The sequence below is a fragment of the Haliotis cracherodii genome, unplaced genomic scaffold (assembly GCF_022045235.1).
Source record: "Haliotis cracherodii isolate W230 unplaced genomic scaffold, xgHalCrac1.p SCAF_23, whole genome shotgun sequence".
Classification (NCBI taxonomy): Eukaryota; Metazoa; Mollusca; class Gastropoda; order Lepetellida; family Haliotidae; genus Haliotis; species Haliotis cracherodii.
The window spans coordinates 5,048,787-5,072,779 of record NW_027266279.1 but is presented as its reverse complement, the minus strand read 5'-3'; the positions used below and the strand labels follow the sequence as shown (position 1 = coordinate 5,072,779).

Below are 23,993 nucleotides of genomic sequence, written 5' to 3'. Positions count from 1 at the left end.
GCTTCTGGTTATTTAATGAAACTTTCCACTGATCAGCAGAAACTACTGGAGATCTCCATTTAAACAAAGATCTCAGGACATCCCATTACCTGTCACGTCAGACCGACCACTGAAATGACTACGCTTTAAAGATATGTTGACGCCTCGGTAGAAAGTCTAGCAAGTACAGAGAAGAAATGAGTATGGTGGTCAGCACACATCATTTGAAACAGAAGTATTATCATTTGAAAAAATCATCATCATCACCTTGTACTCCCTTAATCCATGACTGACCAACCCATGAGGAGCTTCAATAACCAACTGATGTACTTTCTGCTCATCCAAACAAATCTTCCTCTCAGCATTTTGCTCCTATGATTAGGATTGATTTTCTGCTTTGAAACAGTAGGTTGAAAAGTGTTCCAGGAGGCATCTTGTTCAAGTAGATAGACGAGGTTCCAAATTCAATTCAAGGGAGATAACCCCTTGTCTAAGTCACGACAAAGCTCAAAAATACCCTTCAGACACAACATTATAATGTCCCCATTCATCATCAATACAGATACAATATTCACTGCCACATAACAATAGACACCATTGCCTTAATCCAGACCAATGACCGCTCGGGGATTGCTTTACTCAAGAAGCCCAAAATATCCGTTTACATCAAAATGTGTCTTACAAACTGTAATTTGGTATGAGGTAGTCAATCTTTATTCAAGGCCTTCAGTACAGACAGTTGTTGCACACAATTTACGTTACCGTATTCGACGAAATAAGCGCCCACGGCGACATTTTCTGAGATGTTGGATAGTGAACAATCCCAATTAGCACCCCTAGGCTGTCAGCATAAATCACAAAATTTATATTTCACCAAAATAAATTTCAAATAAGAGCCCCCTATTTCAAATTACGTCGAATACGGTATTTGCGAATTTGATTTTATATAACAGTGCGTGGTATATCTACATGGCCATGTTTTGTATTATTAATGTATCTTGACATGCCTGAATTTCACAATATTTGAATCATAAAAGTAGTGTACATGAAGGTATTTTTCTCACACAGTGTAGTACAGTCGACATACAAGTAAAACATGATCTTCATCCTCTGTCTTGGCTAGTACACATTTTACATAATGGTTCTGACCTTGGAGTTTTTGTATATCACACACTATTGATGCATCAATCATGGGATGGGGGCGGTCGGGTAGCCTAGTGGTGAAAGCGTTCGCTCGTCACGCCGAAGACCCGGGTTCGATTCCCGACATGGGTACAATGTGTGAAGCCCGCCGTGATATTGCTGGAATATTGCTAAAAGCGGCGTAAAACCATACTCACTCACTCACTCAATCATGGGATGAACACTGAATTCTTTAGATTTACATACACCAGATACTGTTCAACATTCAATAATATAAAAATGTGTCCGATAATGTCAACAAAACTGACCATGATTGTGTATAAATATGTATAGCCTCTGTAGAAAAGAATTGATAAATACACTTTCAGTTTGAACAAACCAAACATTTCCGAAACCACTATTGAATAACATATATTTTCACATCAGTTACTCAGTTATTCTTTCCATTCGTATCACATAAGATCATCATACTGTAAAATTTCTCAGGTGAATCTCGGTGAATTCATTTTAAGCAGGTTGAGTCAGTACTTTTAGCTGTGACAATCTTGAGGAACTCCGCCACATTTCCCATAAACCATTGCGCACGATGTGTCGGTTTTTACACCATTTTACATGCATTAAAGTGACCTCTTTCGATATGGTATACCTATAAAAATGACTTGTAATTCCTGTAACCAAGGATTTGTATATTCTTCTATTAAACCATCAAAGGGCCATTTTTCATTTTTGGGTAAGTTTACAACTGTTTTTTTTATGAAAATATCTTTAGTGAGTTCAAATTTATCACAGTAGTTTTCTTGATCTTAAATTTGAAAGTCCCTGGTGGTGCTTGAGAACATGATAATATCATCTGCAAATAATATAAGGATGAGTTGAACAACATCTGGATGTAATTGAATACCCTTTATGGATTTCCGATACTAATTCATTTATGCAAAAGGAAAATAAAACTCAATATACATCCTTGGCACACGCCAAATTTGCATTCAAACATATCAGACATTAGACCCTTGTCTCGTATACACACGTTTTAACATTTTTATATCGTTTTTTACTGGGAATAGTAACATCCTTGCGACAATTTCACTGGGAACGTATAGTTCTTGTGCCTTGACAATGACACTGGGAAAGGTGATGTTCTTGCTTATTGAGATTTCACTTAGAACGGTAACGTCCATATTTCTATTGCGATTTCACTGACCACGGTAAGTCCAGATAAACGAGGATTCACTGAGCACGTGGGGTGTAGACTCCAGTCTTGAAATGTGAACGCTTTGTCTCGTTTTTTATTTGTTCAGAGATTTTTTTTTCATTAATTCATCTCATTCTCTATTTTCGGAGTAAAACCCGGGTTATCTGTAGTGGAGACATTCATCTCTGCCTTCTCATACCCCCATTTCGTCTTGAGGGAGGGGGGTTGCAATAGTGGCCCTGTTGTCTTAGGCGCCAGAATTCACTGTTTGGAGTTCGTATCGTATTGGAGGCGTATCAGATATAAATGTTTCACAATCACAAAGCATCATTATTTCTCTAAATAGAGTTGTGCGTAATAGATTACATTGTCTCACTCAACACATTATTCTTTTACTCATACGATCTTGTGTTCAGATTTCGGATTGTGTGTATATTCGTAGTCTAAGTGGACGAACGCTCTCTCCACTTCCGGCAACGCCTCCAACTTCAGCTGCAACGGCTCGCCGATGTCGTGAGCCTCCTTCATGGACATCGCTTCCGGAAGCACGATGTCAACCTCGACCAAGAAGTTGTTGCCAAAATGGAACGCCCTCACCTGGAAAACAGCCATGTTTATTGTCAACATCCTGGTTAATCTGTGCCCTACATTTCCATTCTATACTGCTCAACATTTGATAGGGATTTGGGTATCCAGGTGGGACCTGAATGTGACTGATTGCTTGGATATGTTTCATTCGAACAGTCTTACAATTTGCCATGGGAATGAACGGGCAGCTTTATTTCAAGTTGAATAAACAGTTCAACGAGTCGTCTTAACGTCCCAGTAGGAAATAAACACTACAGTAAACTACTTTCATAACGAACACGCTTATAACGAACTGACGGATATTACACTTTTTTTGGTCCAGGGCATTTGCTGTATATATCCTTATAATGAAGTACGGTTATGACGAACTAAAATTAGTGGTCCCTCTGAGTTCGTTATAACCTAGGTTACTGTATATCAGTATCCCGATCAAATGTTGAGCAGTATATTATAAAACACAGCCATGTCAAAATACACTCACTGGCTCAATTAATAAAAAGTGGCCTTTGGAACGAGGATATTTATCATAATAGAATGGAGATATAAAACACTGGCTTGTCAGCAATGCGTTTTCAATAATCAATAATCGTGATGCTTTTGTTGTATTGCAATGAACAAGGCATATTCCATTTGATAATATTGTTGTTATTGTTTTCATGAATAAAAAACAATTTAAAAAAAATAATTGTTTGTGTTGGTAGCTGGTCCACTCACCGTATCGATGTGCAGTATCTTTTTATGGTGGTTTACGCATATCCATGTCAACTTGCTGAGAAACTCCGGCCGAGCCGTGTAGCCCGTCAGAAGTCGGATTTGCTCTGAAACACACAGTGCCAAAGGTTGCATCTACCTCTATGTCAAGTTAAAATGTTCGCTGGGCTGGTGGGGTAGCCTAGTGGTTAAAGCTTTCGCTCGTCACGCCGAAGGCCCGGGTGAGATTCCCCTCATGGGTACAATGTGTGAAGCCGATTTCTGGTGTCCCCCGACGTGATATTGGTGGAATATTGCTAAAAGCGGTGTAAAACAGTACTCACTTACTCACTAAAGTGTTCGCTAAAACTGGAATACTGCTCAAAACGACATTAAGAACTCATTTAGGGACTCACGGTCCTCCAAACACGGAGGCACTGGTCATCTTTGTTGCCGCAATTCAATGTGCACAGTTGCGTCATTTAGGCACGCTAGATATTTAAGACGGTGGCTTTGAATACTGATTTGCCCAAATTTCTTGGTTTGTCAGCATACCAGTGCTCGTTCCTTTTCTCCCCACAGTAAGCTGGCATGCCCTTATAGAACTGGAATACCGTTAAAAGAGACATTCAACCAACTCACTCACTCTCCCAAGTACACGTTACCTGCCCCAGTCTGCCACCAGTTGTAGACGATGTACAAGCTGATGAGGATGGCGCCGGCGGGATCTACGTAGCTCAGGCCCGATATGCCAGTCAACTTTTTCATCTCGATCGACCCTGCAATTCAGATTGGGGGAGATGTTTCCATTTATTCTAAAACCAAGATACGTTGCATGGGACACCTATCACAGACCACATTACCACTTACGCATGTCTCTAGAAATTGTGAGTGAATGTCGTTTACTGCCAGTCAACAAAATTCCAGCTAAATGAGCTAATCGAACCTTGATAGGCAAACAACATTGAAGCACCGCCGATCCATGCCTGACCACCCTGTCCATTTAAGTTGCCTTTTAGCGTGAGGTACTTGGGACATGCTTATAACATGATTGCCCTTGTGTTTCAGAATTCTCAGCTCGTTGGATTTGCGGGGCACAAGTTTTGTTTTTGTTTGTTTGTTTGTTTGTTGTTTAACGCCGCTTTCTGCAATATTTCAGCTGTGTGACGGCGGTCTGTAAATACCATACAATCCAGTGACTGACATCATGGGCATCGATCGACGCAATTGGGACCGATGACATGTATCAACCAAGGAGCCTGTCCAACCGATCCAGTTTGTCGCCTTTTAACGACAAGCACAGTCGCCTACAGAAAGCATAGGTTGCTGAAGACCAATTCCACCTTTTCTACCCCGGATCCGTTTGGATAGTAAGGTCTCCATCACCATCTCTTATCAGAAACCTTTGTTTCCGACTCGTTTTCGCCAATGTTCGAAAGAAGAAAGAGAAATGATAGTGTGAGATAGGAGTTTAAAAATTTGTTTTCGCACACCAGTGTAATTTGATTGGATATGACTTCTGGGCGTCTTGTCATTTGATCGTAAGATTTATGGTTCTGATGACGTGTGTCACCCAACTGTGCCAGAAGAATCAGCAGCACGTACCCACATAGCCGCATGCGATGGCCACGGCGTTGGAGCACACGTCGTTCCTATGATCAAGTGCCAGGGTCTGTACCGAAGGTGACGGGATACGTCGGCATAGCAACCACAGCACCAACTTAGCACCTACAATACAGACAGTTAAACTTGAAACAAAAAACACAGACCAAGACAGACATGTAAACCTCATACCAACAACACCGACAGTTAAACGTGTTATCAGCAATACACATTTGTAAACTTGGTATCAACAATACAGACTGGTAAAATTGGTACCTCAACACAGATCGATCAATTTGGACAACAGAGAACGGTAAATTCAGCACTTTCAACACAGATTGGTAAACTTGGTACCTACAGCCCAAATCGGTAAGATTGGTACCAACAACAGACTACAGACAGATAAACCGTAAGATCGGTGCTTGGAGAGGAAACATATGGTGTACTTCCTGTTTAACCATTGTCCCCAACGACCTACCAATGGTTCCTCCAGCGATGGCAAAGACGGGGATATCGACTACTGGAAGTCCGGCCGTCCCAGAGGAGATTGAGATGATCTTCGTTATGGACTCTCGAATCAGTTGGAGGGAGGCGGCCGCCATTAGCACGGAGAGGATGGTGATGGCGACAGGCTCCAGCTTTGTCCGACCTGCAAGTTCAAAAATGAAAAAGCTGTCTGCATGTTGAGTGTTTTTTTTATATTTGCTGCCTTTACTCCCCTTTTCATTCTTTTCACAAGAATAATAGGAAATACGCAATTCGAATTGAATTTTATGCTTACAGTAACATTCCGATTAGATTATACATGAAGTCAGTCAAATATATTCAGTCTATGACATTTCTAAATGTAATTCCGCTGAAAAGTCTGTATTCCGAAAAAAACCTGGGGTTGTGTGGAGGTGGTGAACGGGGTGAGGGGCAGGTTGTGTGTAGGGGGTGAGGGGCAGGTTGGGGTTGTGTGGAGGGGGTGAGGGGCAGGTTGGGGTTGTGTGTAGGCGGTGAGGGGCAGGTTGGGGTTGTGTGGAGGTGGTTAGCGGGGTGAGTGGCAGGTTGGGGTTGTGTGTAAGGGGTAAGGGGCAGGTTGAGGTTGTGTGGAGGGGGTGAGGGGCAGGTTGGGGTTGCGTGTAGGGGGTGAGCGGGATGAGGGGCAGGTTGGTGTTGTGTGTAGGGGGTGAGGGGCAGGTTGGGGTTGTGTGTAGGCGGTGAGGGGCAGGTTGAGATTGTGTGGAGGGGGTGAGGGGCAGTTTGGGGTTGTGTAGGGGGTGAGCGTGATTAGGGGCAGGTTGGGGTTGTGTGGAGGTGGTGAACGGGCTGAGGGGCAGGTTTGGGTTGTGTGGAGGAGGTGAGGGGCAGGTTGGGGTTGTGTGGAGGGGGTGAGGGCCAGGTTGAGGTTGTGTGGAGGGGGTTAGCGGGGTGAGGGGCAGGTTGGGGTTGTGTGTAAGGGGTGAGGGGCAGGTTGGGGTTGTGTGGAGGGGGTGAGGGGCAGGTTGGGGTTGTGTGGAGGGGGCGAGCGGGGTGAGGGGCAGGTTGGGGTTGTGTGGAGAGGTGAGCGGGGTGAGGGGCAGGTTGGGGTTGTGTGGTGGGGTGAGCGGGGTTGCCTTGTGTGGGTAGGGGAGGGGTGTAATAAGTAATTTTAGTAAGGAAATAGTTTAGATCAATTAGGAAGGTGCATGTAAGGGTGTCTTACATTGGGGTGTATGTAAGGGTGTCTTACATAGGGGTGCATGTAAGGGTGTCTTACATTGGGGTGTATTTAAGGGTGTCTTACATAGGGGTGTATGTAAGGGTGTCTTACATTGGGGTGTATGTAAGGGTGTCTTACATTAGGGTGTATGTAAGGGTGTCTTGCATAGGGGTGTATGTAAGGGTGTCTTACATTGGGGTGTATGTAAGGGTGTCTTGCATAGGGGTGTATGTAAGGGTGTCTTACATTGGGGTGTATGTAAGGGTGTCTTGCATAGGGGTGTATTTAAGGGTGTCTTGCATAGGGGTGCATGTAAGGGTGTCTTATATCTGGGTGCATGTAAGGGTGTCTTATATCTGGGTGCATGTAAGGGTGTCTTACATTGGGGTGTATTTAAGGGTGTCTTACATAGGGCTGTATGTAAGGGTGTCTTACATTGGGGTGTATGTAAGGGTGTCTTGCATAGGGGTGTATGTAAGGGTGTCTAACATTGGGGTGTATGTAAGGGTGTCTTGCATAGGGGTGTATTTAAGGGTGTCTTGCATAGGGGTGCATGTAAGGGTGTCTTATATCTGGGTGCATGTAAGGGTGTCATATCTGGGTGCATGTAAGGGTGTCTTATATCTGGGTGCATGTAAGGGTGTCTTACATAGGGGTGTATGTAAGGGTTTCTTACACTGGGGTGTATTTAAGGGTGTCTTACATTGGGGTATATGTAACGGTGTCTTACATTGGGGTGAATGTAAGGGTGTCTTACATTGGGGTGTATGTAAGTGTGTCTCCCATTGGGGTATACGTAGCAGTGCTTTACATTGAGGTACATGTAGGTATCTCTCACCTTGAGTATATATGTAGGGGTGTGTATATGTAGCCAAGTCTCATTTTTGAGGGTATATATATCTCAGCTTGATATTGGGTGTCTTTATTGGTTGTCTCACATTTGGGTACATCTGAGGGTGTCTCACCTTGAGGGTATATGTAGGGGTCTCTCTTCTTCACAGCCTTGGTTGCCCACCACAGAATGATGCCTGACGCGAGGTCGACGATGCTGTCCACCAGACTGGAGATTATGGCAATGGAGCCAGAGAGGGTGCTGGCCACTGCCTTCGCTATGAGAAGTAGCTGCAACATGGCGATTTTAACACCATCACAATGTAATCAGAAACAAGGTGAGATAAACGTTAATACAATGCTGTCAGCAACGTGGCGAGTTGGATGTTGTTTCCATCTTCCAGAGGCAAGTGAGTTAACTGGCTATAAAAGTCCAGTTTCCACCCTTGCGTGTCAGTTAACTCTCTTGCCCCGGGAAGATGGCTGTTTCCATGCAATCAGCAACATGGTGATGTGAAGCGTGTGTTACATTGTGATGACAATAAAACAGTTATATCTCTGCCATGGCTCCCTGAGTGAAATAGTTGGATTTTACGCCGTTTTTAGCAATATTCCGGCAATATCACGGCGGGGGACACCAGAAATGGGCTTCACATAAGATACCCATGTGGGGAATCGAACCCGGGTCTTCTGCGTGACGAGGCTACCCCACCGCCCTCATGGCCACCTGAAGTAACAGTCAGCAAAATTATAAACTAATCACAGGGCCGATGCCAACAGCATTACAGTTCTATTACGCCATCCCCATCAATACTACACATAGTCAGCAATGTTACAAATGCGTCAGACCGGAGTCAGCAATAACACAGTTATCATGCCGCAGACAGAAACATTTCTGATACTGAGTGAGTGAGTATGGTTTTACGCCGCTTTTAGCAATATTCCTGCGATATCACGGTGGGGGACACCAGAAATGGGCTTCACACATTGTACCCATGTCGGGAATCAAACCCGGGTCTTCTGGGTGACGCGCGAACACTCTCACCACAAGGCTACCCGACCGCCCCTATTTCTTATAGATCACGCGAATAAATGTTGTTCTACATGAAAGTCAACAATGTTACATCTACACCACCGCTGAGAAACCATTGGTTGATAGCATCATCAATACCCCATTTAACGACAAACATCATGTAATTCTTAGCTGGCAGAATATGCTTGGTGGAACCTATTGGTTTCCAGCATGGGTGCACTTACACAGTTGACACCAAACGTCAGTCGGGCGTAAAACAACGCCTTCTTCTGGAGCACATTGACATCGTTGGAGTCAAGCATGGCATCATTAATCTCCAACTGCAGCTCCTCGAACGACTCGATCAGTCGGTCCTGCGCCTTGTAGTAGGACCTGGACACATGGGGATTGAGGTTACGTGAGTGAAATTGGGTAGACCCGCGTGTGCACCAACTGTACTCATGACGCCTCACTGTATCACAGCGACGGGCTGGATCAGAAACTTGACAGAAATATTTCTGATACTGAGTGAGTGAGTATGGTTTTACGCCGCTTTTAGCAATATTCCAGCAATATAACGACGGGGGACACCAGAAATGAGCTTCACACATTGTACACATGTCGGAAATCGAACCGGGTCTTCGGCGCGACTAGCGAAAGCTTTAACCATAAGGCGACCCAACCGCCCCAGCTTGACATGAATTCTACTCAATACAAATGCACACTGTATTGTAATATGTTTATCCAGAGAATTAAAGGAACACGTGGCATTAAAATAGTCCATATACAAACAATGCGTCACTGAGCAATATGATAGAACCTGACTCATTCAAAATTGTCAACAAGACACATATGGAACACATGATTCTGTTCCTGTATTTCGTTCCATCAGTACGTAAGTATTCAGTTTTCTTTTACAGTGGGTATAAAACTATATTTCTTCAGGAAACGAACTAGTTTTAATCAATAGTCCAATATTTTAAGATGCGTTGTATGTGAAATTTACCTGATCCGCTTGTTCTGGTGTTTGTCGTCCACACCGTGTTTTTTGGAGGTGAAATGCGATAGCGGTATTTTCCATCTCCCTTCATCGTCTGAAAATAAAGAAAACTAGTTTTAAGTCTAGAGGTGATGGCAATACAGAAAACTGGTATCAAGTCTAGAGGTGACTGCAATACAGAAAACTAGTGTTTAGTCTAGAGGTGACTGCAATACAGAACACTAGTGTTTAGTCTAGAGGTGACTGCAATACAAAAACACTAGTGTTTAGTCTAGAGGGGACTGTAATACAGAAAACTAGTGTTTAGTCTAGAGGTGACTGCAATACAGAACACTAGTGTTTAGTCTAGAGGGGACTGTAATACAGAACACTAGTGTTTAGTCTAGAGGGGACTGTAATACAGAACACTAGTGTTTAGTCTAGAGGTGACTGCAGTACAGAAAACTAGTGTTTAGTCTAGAGGGGACTGCAGTACAGAAAACTAGTGTTTAGTCTAGAGGGGACTGTAATACAGAAAACTAGTGTTTAGTCTAGAGGTGACTGCAATACAGAACACTAGTGTTTAGTCTAGAGGGGACTGTAATACAGAACACTAGTGTTTAGTCTAGAGGTGACTGTAATACAGAAAACTAGTGTTTAGTCTAGAGGGGACTGCAATACAGAAAACTAGTGTTTAGTCTAGAGGTGACTGCAATACAGAAAACTAGTGTTTAGTCTAGAGGTGACTGTAATACAGAACACTAGTGTTTAGTCTAGAGGTGACTGCAATACAGAAAACTAGTGTTTAGTCTAGAGGTGACTGCAATACAGAAAACTAGTGTTTAGTCTAGAGGTGACTGCAATACAGGACACTAGTGTTTAGTCTAGAGGGGACTGTCATACAGAACACTAGTGTTTAGTCTAGAGGTGACTGCAATACAGAACACTCGTGTTTAGTCTAGAAGGGACAGCAATACAGAACACTAGTGTTTAGTCTAGAGGTGACTGTAATACAGAACACTAGTGTTTAGTCTAGAGGGGACTGTAATACAGAACACTAGTGTTTAGTCTAGAGGTGACTGCAGTACAGAAAACTAGTGTTTAGTCTAGAGGGGACTGCAGTACAGAAAACTAGTGTTTAGTCTAGAGGTGACTGCAGTACAGAACACTAGTGTTTAGTCTAGAGGTGACTGCAGTACAGAAAACTAGTGTTTAGTCTAGAGGGGACTGCAATACAGAAAACTAGTGTTTAGTCTAGAGGTGACTGCAATACAGAAAACTAGTGTTTAGTCTAGAGGTTACTGCAGTACAGAAAACTAGTGTTTAGTCTAGAGGTGACTGCAATACAGAACACTAGTGTTTAGTCTAGAGGGGACTGCAATACAGAACACTAGTGTTTAGTCTAGAGGGGACTGCAATACAGAAAACTATTGTTTAGTCTAGAGGTGACTGCAATACAGAACACTAGTGTTTAGTCTAGAGGTGACTGCAGTACAGAAAACTAGTGTTTAGTCTAGAGGGGACTGCAATACAGAAAACTAGTGTTTAGTCTAGAGGTGACTGCAATACAGAAAACTAGTGTTTAGTCTAGAGGTTACTGCAGTACAGAAAACTAGTGTTTAGTCTAGAGGTGACTGCAATACAGAACACTAGTGTTTAGTCTAGAGGGGACTGCAATACAGAACACTAGTGTTTAGTCTAGAGGGGACTGCAATACAGAAAACTATTGTTTAGTCTAGAGGTGACTGCAATACAGAAAACTAGTGTTTAGTCTAGAGGTGACTGCAATACAGAACACTTGTGTTTAGTCTAGAGGTGACTGCAGTACAGAAAACTAGTGTTTAGTCTGGAGGTGACTGCAATACAGAACATTAGTGTTTAGTCTAGAGGGGACTGCAGTACAGAACACTAGTGGTTAGTCTAGAGGTGACTGCAATACAGAACACTAGTGTTTAGCCTAGAGGGGACTGCAATACTAGTGTTTAGTCTAGAGGTGACTGCAATACAGAAAACTAGTGTTTAGTCTAGAGGGGACTGTAATACAGAACACTAGTGTTTAGTCTAGAGGTGACTGCAATACAGAAAACTAGTGTTTAGTCTAGAGGTGACTGCAATACAGAAAACTAGTGTTTAGTCTAGAGGTGACTGCAATACAGGACACTAGTGTTTAGTCTAGAGGGGACTGTCATACAGAACACTAGTGTTTAGTCTAGAGGTGACTGCAATACAGAACACTCGTGTTTAGTCTAGAAGGGACAGCAATACAGAACACTAGTGTTTAGTCTAGAGGTGACTGTAATACAGAACACTAGTGTTTAGTCTAGAGGGGACTGTAATACAGAACACTAGTGTTTAGTCTAGAGGTGACTGCAGTACAGAAAACTAGTGTTTAGTCTAGAGGGGACTGCAGTACAGAAAACTAGTGTTTAGTCTAGAGGTGACTGCAGTACAGAACACTAGTGTTTAGTCTAGAGGTGACTGCAGTACAGAAAACTAGTGTTTAGTCTAGAGGGGACTGCAATACAGAAAACTAGTGTTTAGTCTAGAGGTGACTGCAATACAGAAAACTAGTGTTTAGTCTAGAGGTTACTGCAGTACAGAAAACTAGTGTTTAGTCTAGAGGTGACTGCAATACAGAACACTAGTGTTTAGTCTAGAGGGGACTGCAATACAGAACACTAGTGTTTAGTCTAGAGGGGACTGCAATACAGAAAACTAGTGTTTAGTCTAGAGGTTACTGCAGTACAGAAAACTAGTGTTTAGTCTAGAGGTGACTGCAATACAGAACACTAGTGTTTAGTCTAGAGGGGACTGCAATACAGAACACTAGTGTTTAGTCTAGAGGGGACTGCAATACAGAAAACTATTGTTTAGTCTAGAGGTGACTGCAATACAGAAAACTAGTGTTTAGTCTAGAGGTGACTGCAATACAGAAAACTAGTGTTTAGTCTAGAGGTGACTGCAATACAGGACACTTGTGTTTAGTCTAGAGGTGACTGCAGTACAGAAAACTAGTGTTTAGTCTGGAGGTGACTGCAATACAGAACATTAGTGTTTAGTCTAGAGGGGACTGCAGTACAGAACACTAGTGGTTAGTCTAGAGGGGACTGCAATACAGAAAACTATTGTTTAGTCTAGAGGTGACTGCAATACAGAACACTAGTGTTTAGCCTAGAGGGGACTGCAATACTCCAAAACACCCACAATAGCATTGCACCTTCGGTAATACCACAACGATTTACAACATCGTTGCTTAAACTCATAACCAAACGCTCACAATATCATTAATTTGTATCTACTGTAATAAAGAAAACATTCACAATGCTATTGCTTCTACTATGACATTAGAAAACACCCATGATATTGCTTCAACGATAATATCGCAAATTCACAACAATATCAGTGCTTCTACTGTAATACTGCAATATTCCCACGATATCATTGTATCAACATGAATGCTTCAAAATCTTCACACTAGCATTGCGATATTACAAACCACACACAATAATAAAATGTCATTGCCCCTGATGTAATACCGCAAAGTTTCGCAATATCATTGCATTAAATGTTATAAAATGTGTTCCTACTATAATACGACACATGTCCCACAATACTACCGCATATACTGATACCACAGATTCACACTAACATTGCTTCAACTGTAATGTAACAAAACACCCACAATATCATTACTTTACTGCAAGACCACAGAATGCTCACCATGCTATTGCTTCAATTGTAATATTAAACATATCGAATAATATTCTAAACACACACAATATCATTGCATCGACTGTAATACCGAAAATGTTCAACAATATCACTGCATATATAACGAAAACCGCAAAGATTTACACTAACATTGGTTGAACTGTATTTTTACAAAAACACCCGCAATATTATTGCATCAAAAGTAATACCGCAAAAGATTCACAATGCCATTGATTCTGCTATAATACCGCAAATCTCCCAAATCTACGCAAAGATTCAAAAATAATATTGCATCAACTGTAATTCTGCAAAACACACACAATAACATTGCTTCTAGTGCAATACCATCAAACACCACACTATCATTGCTTCTTCTGTAATATTCAAAACATTTACAGAACTTAACTTAATTTATTTGGTATAGTCTGGCTATGAGGCCAATAGAACAAATGATTGGATAATATTTCACGTATTGTGACAGAGCGCTTCAGTTTATACTGGCTTTGGAATTTCAGTGAGTGAGTGAGTGAGTTTGGTTTTACGCCGCTTTTAGCAATATTCCAGCAATATCACGGCGGGGGACACCAGAAATGGGCTTCACACATTGTACCCGGGAATCGGGAATCGAACCCGGGTCTTCGGCGTGACGAGCGAACGCTTTAACCACTAGGCTACCCGACCGCCCCTGGAATTTCAGAATGTTTTCAATATAAATATAAATTCTGCTTGGTATTCATCATTAAGGTTGGTTGGTTGGTTGGTTGGTTGTTTAACGCCACACTCAGCAATATTCAAGCTATAGGACGGCGGTTTGTAAATAATCGAGTCTGAACCAGACAATCCAGTGATTGATATCATGAGCATCGATCCAAGTAATTGGGATTGATGACATGCATCAACCAAGTCAGCGAGCCTGATCATCCGATCCCGTAAGTCGCCTCAAACGACAAGCTTAGTCGCCTTTCACGGCAAGCATGGGTTGCTGAAGGCCTATTCTACCCCGGATCTCCACAGGTCCATCATGTAAGTCTTCTTTACAGAAATCGCATAGACTGTCGGCTAAGTCATGGTAAAGATCTTCTTAAATTTACAGTCTTAATCAATGATAGATATTTTTCAGGCTGTGGTAAGGATTTGTAAGTGCAATATAAATCTAGCCTTGGTGAAAAAGATATAAAATCTGACCATTCTTGCATAAACAAATCTCTTGTTCTTTCCTTAAATGTATAAATATAACATCACATGGGCAAACTATCATTGCTGTAACTTTAAAACTCTAAAAAATGCAAAACTTGGGGCTTGCCTCAAATATGAAGCCGACTCTTATTACTCACTCACATGTGCACATGACATACAATAATCAATACAATTGACAGATTTAACGTGACGACAGCTCGACCGCACCACTGCGACTTTCGGAAAGACAAAACCCCAACAAACGCTAACATACGCTGACCACCGCCTTGTGAACCTGGCCCCAGGGAGTACACAGCTGAAGAGGCCCAAGCACCTGTTGCATGTGACCAGGTCGCCCAAGCGAGCTCGAGCTACGCATTGTGTACAACAGAAACGATTGATTCATGAAACTGCTCGACGCAGTACAAGGTCGCACAACTGTTGTCCATCCAACAAACATAGTTTGAAGCAAGAATCCATCTTGCTCTACCTCACCTGACCCTTGAGATGCTCTTTCCTCCGTATCGGCCCAATGCTGACTCGAGAGCAGTAATGGTTCCATGCAAGTCAGTGTACGGGATCATGCTAGTCCCTCAGACTCCGCCTATATTCTGTTCTGCAACAGCTGACAGCAGATGTGTATACACACTCATCTGCATTCATTATCCCGAACCTGGGCAGATAAGTTTGACAGGTGGGCCCTTTGATGGATATTTTAAACAACCGCCTTGATTACGAAACAGTTCCCGTTGGCATGTACAGGTTATTGACGTACATGTTGTACAATTTCTTATCCAGGTTTGGGGACATTAGCAGACCTGTAGCGTCCCCAACTGTGAGTATCCCTGACGCCCTGTGTGCGTTCACAATTTTGACTCATAGAAAACAGGTATCACGTGGCTGTTTGGACATTTATCCCTATTAAATATTCTTATAAATCACTAATTAACTATAACATTTGATGTCAATTTATTGCCATGGGAAACTTCAGCCAACTGATCGGTCCAAGATCCGATTTAGAAATGGTCTTCGAAAACCAATGTTTGTTGTTGGAGGCGACTAACCGCGATCAAGTAGCTGGAATATTGCTGAAATATAGCGCGGCGTTAAACAACAATGTATGTTCACGGCAGTACCCTAGTATGTTTACAACACCACCCAAGTATGTTCACAACACTACCCTTGTATGTTCACAACAACACCTGAGTGTTCACAACACTACCCTAGTATGTTCACAACACTACCCTGGTATGTTCACACCACCACCCTAGTATGTTCACAACACTACCCTAGTATGTTCACAACACCACCCTAGTATGTTCACAACACTACCCTAGTATGTTCACAACACTACCCATGTATGTTCACAACACTCCCCTAGTATGTTCACAACACTCCCCTAGTATGTTCACAACACCATCCTAGTATGTTCACAACACTACCCTAGTATGTTCACAACACTACCCAAGTATGTTCAAAACACTACCCAACTATGTTCACAACACTACCCTAGTATGTTCACAACACTACCCTAGTATGTTCACAACACTACCCTAGTATGTTCACAACAACAACCCTAGTATGTTCACAACGCTCCCCAAGTATGTTCACAACACTACCCTAGTATGTTCACAACACTCCCCTAGTATGTTCACAACACTCCCCTAGTATGTTCACAACACTACCCATGTATGTTCACAATACTCCCCTAGTATGTTCACAACACTACCCTAGTATGTTCACAACACCACCCTAGTATGTTCACAACACCACCCTAGTATGTTCACAACACTACCCAAGTATGTTCAAAACACTACCTAAGTATGTTCACAACAATACCCTAGTATGTTCACAACACTCTCCTGGTATGTTCACAACACTACCCTGGTATGTTCACAACGCTCCCCAAGTATGTTCACAACACTACCCTAGTGTGTTCACAACACTCCCCTAGTATGTTCACAACACTCCCCTAGTATGTTCACAACACTACCCATGTATGTTCACAACACTCCCCTAGTATGTTCACAACACTACCCTAGTATGTTCACAACACTCCCCTAGTATGTTCACAACACTACCCTAGTATGTTCACAACACCACCCTAGTATGTTCACAACACTCCCCTAGTATGTTCACAACACTACCCTAGTATGTTCACAACACCACCCTAGTATGTTCACAACACTACCCTAGTATGTTCACAACACTCCCCTAGTATGTTCACAACACCACCCTAGTATGTTCACAACACTACCCTAGTATGTTCACAACACTACCCTAGTATGTTCACAACACTACCCTAGTATGTTCACAACACCACCCTAGTATGTTCACAACACTACCCTAGTATGTTCACAACACCACCCTAGTATGTTCACAACACTCCCCTAGTATGTTCACAACACTACCCCAGTAGGTTCACAACACTACCCCAGTGGGTTCACAACACAGCCACAGTGGGTTCACAATACTACCCCAGTGGGTTCACAACACTACCCCAGTGGGTTCACAACACAGCCACAGTGGGTTCACAATACTACCCCAGTGGGTTCACAATACTACCCCAGTGGGTTCACAATACTACCCCAGTGGGTTCACAATACTACCCCAGTGGGTATACAACACTACCCCAGTACGTTCACGAAACTACCCAAGAACGTTCCCAACCAAACCCAAATATGTTCACAACACCACCGCAAGTGTTCACAACACTACCCAGATTTGTTCACAACGCAACCCTTGTATGGGTGGGTTTTTCGTTGAAGCCGAGGAAAAATCATTTTATATTTTCCTTATTTAATTTGGAATCGGGAACAAACGGAGTAACGAAACCCATGACGCACATGCATGGTGCCGAAAGACTAAACGTTCATGACGAGGACGAACCTGCCACATGGGTAAACCCCGATAATTCGGACAAATCCTTTTTCAATGAAATCACCCAGATTAACATTACCAAAATTTTGGGTGTTACCTACCGTGATATTGGTAAACGCGACGGAGAAGCCTACTCACTCACCCACTCACTCGTTAAAATACAATTGTTGAACAAATGCAATGTCTCAAACAATGCAACATTTGTGTGGCATTCTGAGTTTTATAGTTGACAGAAAGCAATTATGCAGCTACAGTAGTCGACACATTATAACAATGCCACTGAATACAATATGCAGACAATTGTTCTTGCACCACGCCATCAATGTTAATATATTACAGCTGACAGGTGTATGACTCACCAATATAAAGCGACACATATATCTCTTGAAACACGCTACTTATGTTATCGTCTGACTCCCAGACCCAAGAGAATAAATTAAAAAAAGGAGTCCAACTCAAGACAAGAATGATTTGGCAAGTTAAGATTGACTAAGCATTATTCTGAGCGCCATTTGGATTATATTTTGTAGATATATATTTTAAAATGAGATAACTATTTTTTACAATAATTAGTCTTACAATAATAGTATTTCTCAGTATATTTTCGTATAACTCATACATGTGTATCGCTTACAACACCCTTAGTATTTTACGGAATACAGTTTATATAACTCATCTGTATTAAGTGACATAGTTCTTGCTACACGCTACGAATGTTAGTATTTTACAATATACATGTACATAACTCACGCTGTTAATGTTAGTATTTTACAGAATACAGGACCTTGTGTATAATTCACGCAACCAATATTAGTATTTTACAGTTGACACGGATATTACTCACGCTGCCAATGTTTGTATTTTACAATATACAAGGATATGACTCGCGCTATTATTAATGTTAGTATTTTACAGAATACAGATGTGTAACTCACGCAACCAATGCTAGTATCTTACAACATAATACAGGTCAATAATTTACGCTACCTATGTTAGTATTTTACATTTGATATGTATCTAACTCACCTGAATAAAGTGATATACATAGTTCTTGTAACACGTTACCTTTGTTAGTATTTTACAGAAAACAGGGGCATAACTCGCGCTTCCAATGTTAGTATTTCACACAATACAGGTGTAAAACTACCAATGTCAGTATTAAGTAGTCTCCATATAGACTATATATTTACGTTTAATGTGGTATCAATACCAGTTATTAAGAGTATGTATGGTTCGTTGGAATTCTTAGCCAAACTTGCTGAACCGTGTCCTGAAATTAAGTCGGAAGTTTAACAACATTTCACATGAATGATTAATTAATCTGATGACATGAATAGAAGACGCCTGCTTAGGAAATGCGGTTTCATTGTCAGTCAGATTAACACAGTGGATGAGCGAGTGAGTGAGTGAATGAGTTTGGTTTAACGTCGCTTTTAACAGTATTCCAGTTATATCACTGCGTGTCAGCTTAATGTGTGAGGAAAGCCCGAAGTGATGCAGGTCTCAGACGTTTACCACTTCGGTGAAACCCACGAGCACGGGTATGGTGCCGACAAACCTAGAAACATAAATGGGGCGAACCGGGATTCGAACCCACAATCATAGGTTTCTGGCGTGCCCAAATGACGCAACTCTGCACAGCGAATCGCGGCGCCTTAGACGACTGGGCCACCCGTGCCCCCACAGTGGATGAACTGTCATGACCTCGTTCTGTCACCTCGATCCAAACACACATAACACATATCAGCGATGACCACAGTGGGCGTTGGGGGGGTGTGTGTGTGTGTGTGTGGGGGGGGGGGGGGATGGGGAGGTAAGAATGGCTGCTAAACATGGACACTACTATAAAGCGTGAATGTGATAACATAGACTGAACCTATAAATGTGTCATCTCGGATGAAGTGTTATAGCGGTGACAAAGGACAGATGTTCACACAAATGATAACTGTTTCAGCTGGTCCCCTCACTCGCTATGAGTTTTTTCAAACCGTATCTAACGAGCGAAGGTTTGAAACAACTCGCTGTAAGATAATTGGTATTAAAGTACCATTTTAGGATCATATTTTGTCTATTCTCATGATCGGAGAAGCGTATACTACATGGTAATGAGTGACGTCATCCGGCTTACTGCTACTCAAATCCAGTGCGACCCTCAACAAAAACACGCTATATCTGTGGATTATAATGGCGATGATATTAATGCAAACTAGATAAGATCAAAATGAATATTAAAAACTCTAAAACCATAAAGTTTCGACACAGATAAAGGTGAATTCAGATGGAGCACAAGAAACATATCAACCAGGAAAGTACTCCGTCATAATCTGACCTCAGGTCATCATCCTGGAGCAGCCAATCACTGATCTGGAATTAGATCTCACTCACGTTTTGTACCAGTAATATTAACAGGGTTTCTCGTCAACAGGTGTTTCAGAAATATCATATAATCAGTTTAGTTGCTCATGTTTGTCGTAAGAACTGACTACATTGGGGATTGAGTGGTCATACTCCGCCATTTAGTTGAATGTGAAGATCGATACTCATGATGTCAATCACCAGATTGTCTGGCCCAGACCACCGTCATATACCTGGAATATTGCTGAGAGTGGCGTTAATCAACACAAGAAACACACACACATTTAATGCCAGGGTGCTCATCATGACCGATAGTCTGAGGCACTGCATTTCGCTATGCAGAGTTGCGTCCCCAAGCTGCAAGGACCCGATCGTCGTTTATGATCCCTGCGCATCATCTGCGAAACGGAACCCTGCGGTTGTTGTTGTTGGTGGCGGCGTGTTGTTTAACGCCGCACTCAGCAATATTCCAGCTATATGACGGCGGTCTGTACATAATCGAGTCTGGACCAGACAATCCAGTGATTGATATCATGAGAACCCTCGAGAGTGGCCTCTCAAAACCGTATCGTTTCTGATTGAGTTTATCACAGTGGTCGACTCACATCGCGCTTTCATGAAGTCTGATACTATATACGTTCATGAGTTTTCTAATTAATTTACACGCATGTGCTTCTGTCGCTGATAGCCGATTTCTATCCCTTGTAAGGTGATATCGCTTACCGTCGTAAATACCGCTGTTAGAGGGCGCTACCTCAGTAACACGGAAGGCAACGCCTAGACTGTCAAGTTCCCTTCCCTCAATCCTTCCCAGAAGGAAGCACTCTTCAACTAGTTCCGTTTCCTGTGAACACAACAAATAGGCGTTTATGAATAAGTTAGAAGCTAAAAGGGGACCCAGGTTCATATAAATTGGCAGGCCTTGGAAAGGTGTTGTTTCTTTGTCGGCTCGTCGTTTAACGCCGCACACAGCAATATTCCAGCCATATGACGGCGGTCTGTAAATAATCGAGTCTGGATCAGACACTGTAGTGATTGACATCATGAGCATCGATCTACGCAAATGGTATACGCCATGTATCAACCAAGTCAACGAGCCTGACCACCCGATCCCGGTAGTCGCCTCTTTCGACAAGCATGGGATGCTGAAGACCCGTTCGAACCCGGCCAAGAAAAGGTGATTCAAGTCGTTCAAACAATACTTTGAGTGCCTATGTATACTACTCAAAAGTATTTAAAGAAAGCCTTAGTCTTTCATATTACTGTAGTTAGTCTGTCGTGCCATTCTTTGAGTAGTATATGTCAGTGTAACAGTTCATGATTATCCTAACGACACAGAGTGAGTGAGTGAGTTGGGTTTAACGCCGCTTTTAACAGAATACCAGTTCTGTAACGGCATGTCAGCTTAATGTGGGAGGTAAGCCCCAAGTGATGCATGTCTCGCACGTTTACCACTTTGGTGAAACACACGAGCACGGATATGGTGCTGACAAACCTAGAAACATAATCAGGGTGAACCGGTATTCGAACCCACAATAATAGGTTTCTGGCGTACCCAAGGGACGCAACTCTGCACAACGACTTGTGGCACCTGAGACAACTGGGCCAACAGTAACCCATAAGATGCAATGTATCCTTCCACACATGACATTTATTACAATGTCTAGACACCGAACATGGGCTTCAGAATGTAGAGCAGAGACTCCCCACTCTCAGTGAGCGCGATGTGAGCTGGGGCCACGTCGCTGTCGCTTTTAACAACAGTTCAAACATAATAACGCGTGTTTCCAGTATGTTAGAGAATACTCAAAGAGACTGAATCGAACTTTATTGCGCCCAGGCTTCAGTTAATCCAAGGCATAACTTTAAATAAAGGTTTTATGTCAAAAACAAAAAGTTGGTACTGGTTTTGAAAAAACCCGAGACGAAACAGCTTCACGTTTTGTTTGCGATCTAATCATTCTTTTTCAAACTTCGCCTTATTGCGATCTCGTATACGTGTTTTGAAGTGAATGATTAAGAAAGAGATTGTTATACAGGATTTCAAAATCCTTTATGATTTTTAGCCAATCGGAAATGCAGAAATGAGCTGTAAATCGCCGCACACATTTACACACTTCTCTAACTGGCCGATCCGTAGCCCTAGTTGTGACAAATTAGAAACCTGGTTAAATAAAGAACCGGATAGCGGTGGAAACCGCAGCTTATCCGACGGTAGAAAATATCAGCCGGGATGGCGTGTCCTAAATGAATAAGTAAACACTTAGCATGGAAACACGAACCAAACATATGTTAGCAATAAATTCAAAATCAGTCCGGACAATGCGGCCCACAATTGTGCAGTGCACACACATACAACATACCACATATAAATGTCACAAAGCGCGACTGTGTCCTCTTACTCGCAACTTGTCAGCCATGGATCACTTTGAAACTGAAAGTATGGACAGAGAAATACAACCCTTGTTGGACAACCGCCTTCTTACAAACGCGAACACAAACACACACACGAGCTACGATTACGGCCTACCACGGTTGTTATCTGTGATGCTCTTATCAAACATTGTTGTCACTTACGGCAATGTCACCTGGGTCTGTCAACTCCATGTCTGCAGTTCAGTGGTGACGCGCGCAGAGCTTGGACGTCTCATGTGAGACATTTTCAATCCCAGGATAGCTCGGGAAATTCGGAATAGTTCAAGGTCAGTTTGTGGTGTGTGTCATGCGAGTGGGAAAATGAAGACAGCTGAACACTAATAATTAAAAAAGATAACACCAAAAGACCCGACACATAAAGTTCACCGAAAGGTTATTAGAACACGAAAAGATTATGTCTGTCTGAATTTGACATACTGTCATTTGTGATAAATATAGGTATGTATTTTTCCTGAAAATAGAAACGCCTGTGTAAGAGAAACTGTTCTTTTGCCTTATCTCATTATACTGTCATGCAGAATATGTAAAGATCAGTAGTGCTTAAATTACAAAAGCAACTCGACTTGCAACTCATGGACCTGGCATAGTTACGGTAACGAATAACTGAATAATATTAAATATGTTGCGAATACATGACGTCAGTATAACCCATGCCCTTGTCAAACAACGGCAAAGGATTGTAACGTATTGTATCTACACCCACGCAAGTAAGCACGCACGCACGCAGTCAATAACATAGATCACGCTGTACCTGATCAGATTGTGTGTCGGTGATGTCCATGTGGCGGCTGCTGCTGTACATCGTCAGTGTCCCCGCCTCTACTCAAACACTTGTAATGTAGCACAAACCTGGCTAGTCTCTCAGTTTCTAGGTCAGAGGGACATTGTAATTTATATCTGTCTTGTATAATCATAAAATACAACACTCGTGTGTACAAACCGTGGTTCTCCTTGTGCTAGTTCATTTCATTTATTTAAAATCTGGCCATGCTGGTTTATCATACCTTGCAGGTTATAATCGGTTATGTGTTTATTTCTTATGGTTATGAGTGATCCCGATATAAAGTATTACCTCCCCTTACATTAAAATACTAGCTTCCGATTTCCATGTAGCCTGCTCATGGTTCCCGCTGAGAAATCAGTCGTAACACACCTTAGGTAACCTGCTGATCTCGCATAAGTATCGTTGAGTCAACTCAACGATACGTAGGTGACATCAGCAATTTACCTAAGGTTAGGAACCGATTTTTATCCGAATGCTTTGGTTAAAGGGATGTACCTAGCTGTCAGCATGGCTGAATCAAAGCGCTTTACGCGGTGAAACTGTTTACTCGGTGACATTTTGATATTCCGAGTGAATGCCGTTGAGATACATTCGTTGTCAACCGATCCCTAGGGGCATATGGTGTGATGTATCGTGACAGCTCGTCATACACAGGCTCACACACAGGGTACATAATTCATACCCCTATCGATATCTTACGACGGACACCAAAGTCAGTAAGCACAACCAATAGTTCATGTGAGACGAGAAAAAAGTCAACGACTTATTGGCCTTTTGTACTTATCACGCGTGAAGTCATTAAATCTGTTCCCCACTCTCCACTGACAAAGATGGGGAATTGCGGGGAGGGGTGTACCCCTCCATTTTCAGACACCATTCATGTTAACTGTGCCCTCGGTTGTGTGTTAGTGATACCCCCCCCCCCCACACACACACACACACACACACATA

The 23,993-nt window shown here is 42.4% G+C and overlaps 1 protein-coding gene across 3 annotated transcripts; it reads right to left on the bottom strand.

The window, feature by feature from the left end:
- Nucleotides 1-1,272: 1,272 nt before the first annotated feature.
- On the bottom strand, nucleotides 1,273-23,091 carry LOC139471857 (uncharacterized). Of its 3 annotated transcripts, XM_071254356.1 has the most exons (10): nucleotides 23,010-23,091; nucleotides 20,546-20,666; nucleotides 9,728-9,815; nucleotides 8,967-9,114; nucleotides 7,844-8,000; nucleotides 5,673-5,843; nucleotides 5,198-5,320; nucleotides 4,258-4,371; nucleotides 3,617-3,720; nucleotides 1,273-2,911 (listed from the first exon to the last, which is right to left on the bottom strand). In XM_071254356.1, exons 1-10 carry the CDS (start codon nucleotides 23,058-23,060, stop codon nucleotides 2,711-2,713), a joined length of 1,278 nt encoding a protein of 425 aa, XP_071110457.1. In that variant the 5' UTR covers nucleotides 23,061-23,091; the 3' UTR covers nucleotides 1,273-2,710. The 3 variants fall into 3 exon arrangements, with proteins under 3 accessions (XP_071110457.1, XP_071110458.1, XP_071110459.1); XM_071254357.1 differs by lacking the exons at nucleotides 20,546-20,666; nucleotides 23,010-23,091 and adding an exon at nucleotides 15,083-15,178; XM_071254358.1 differs by lacking the exons at nucleotides 20,546-20,666; nucleotides 23,010-23,091 and adding an exon at nucleotides 14,868-14,890.
- Between the last annotated feature and the right edge of the window lie 902 nt (nucleotides 23,092-23,993).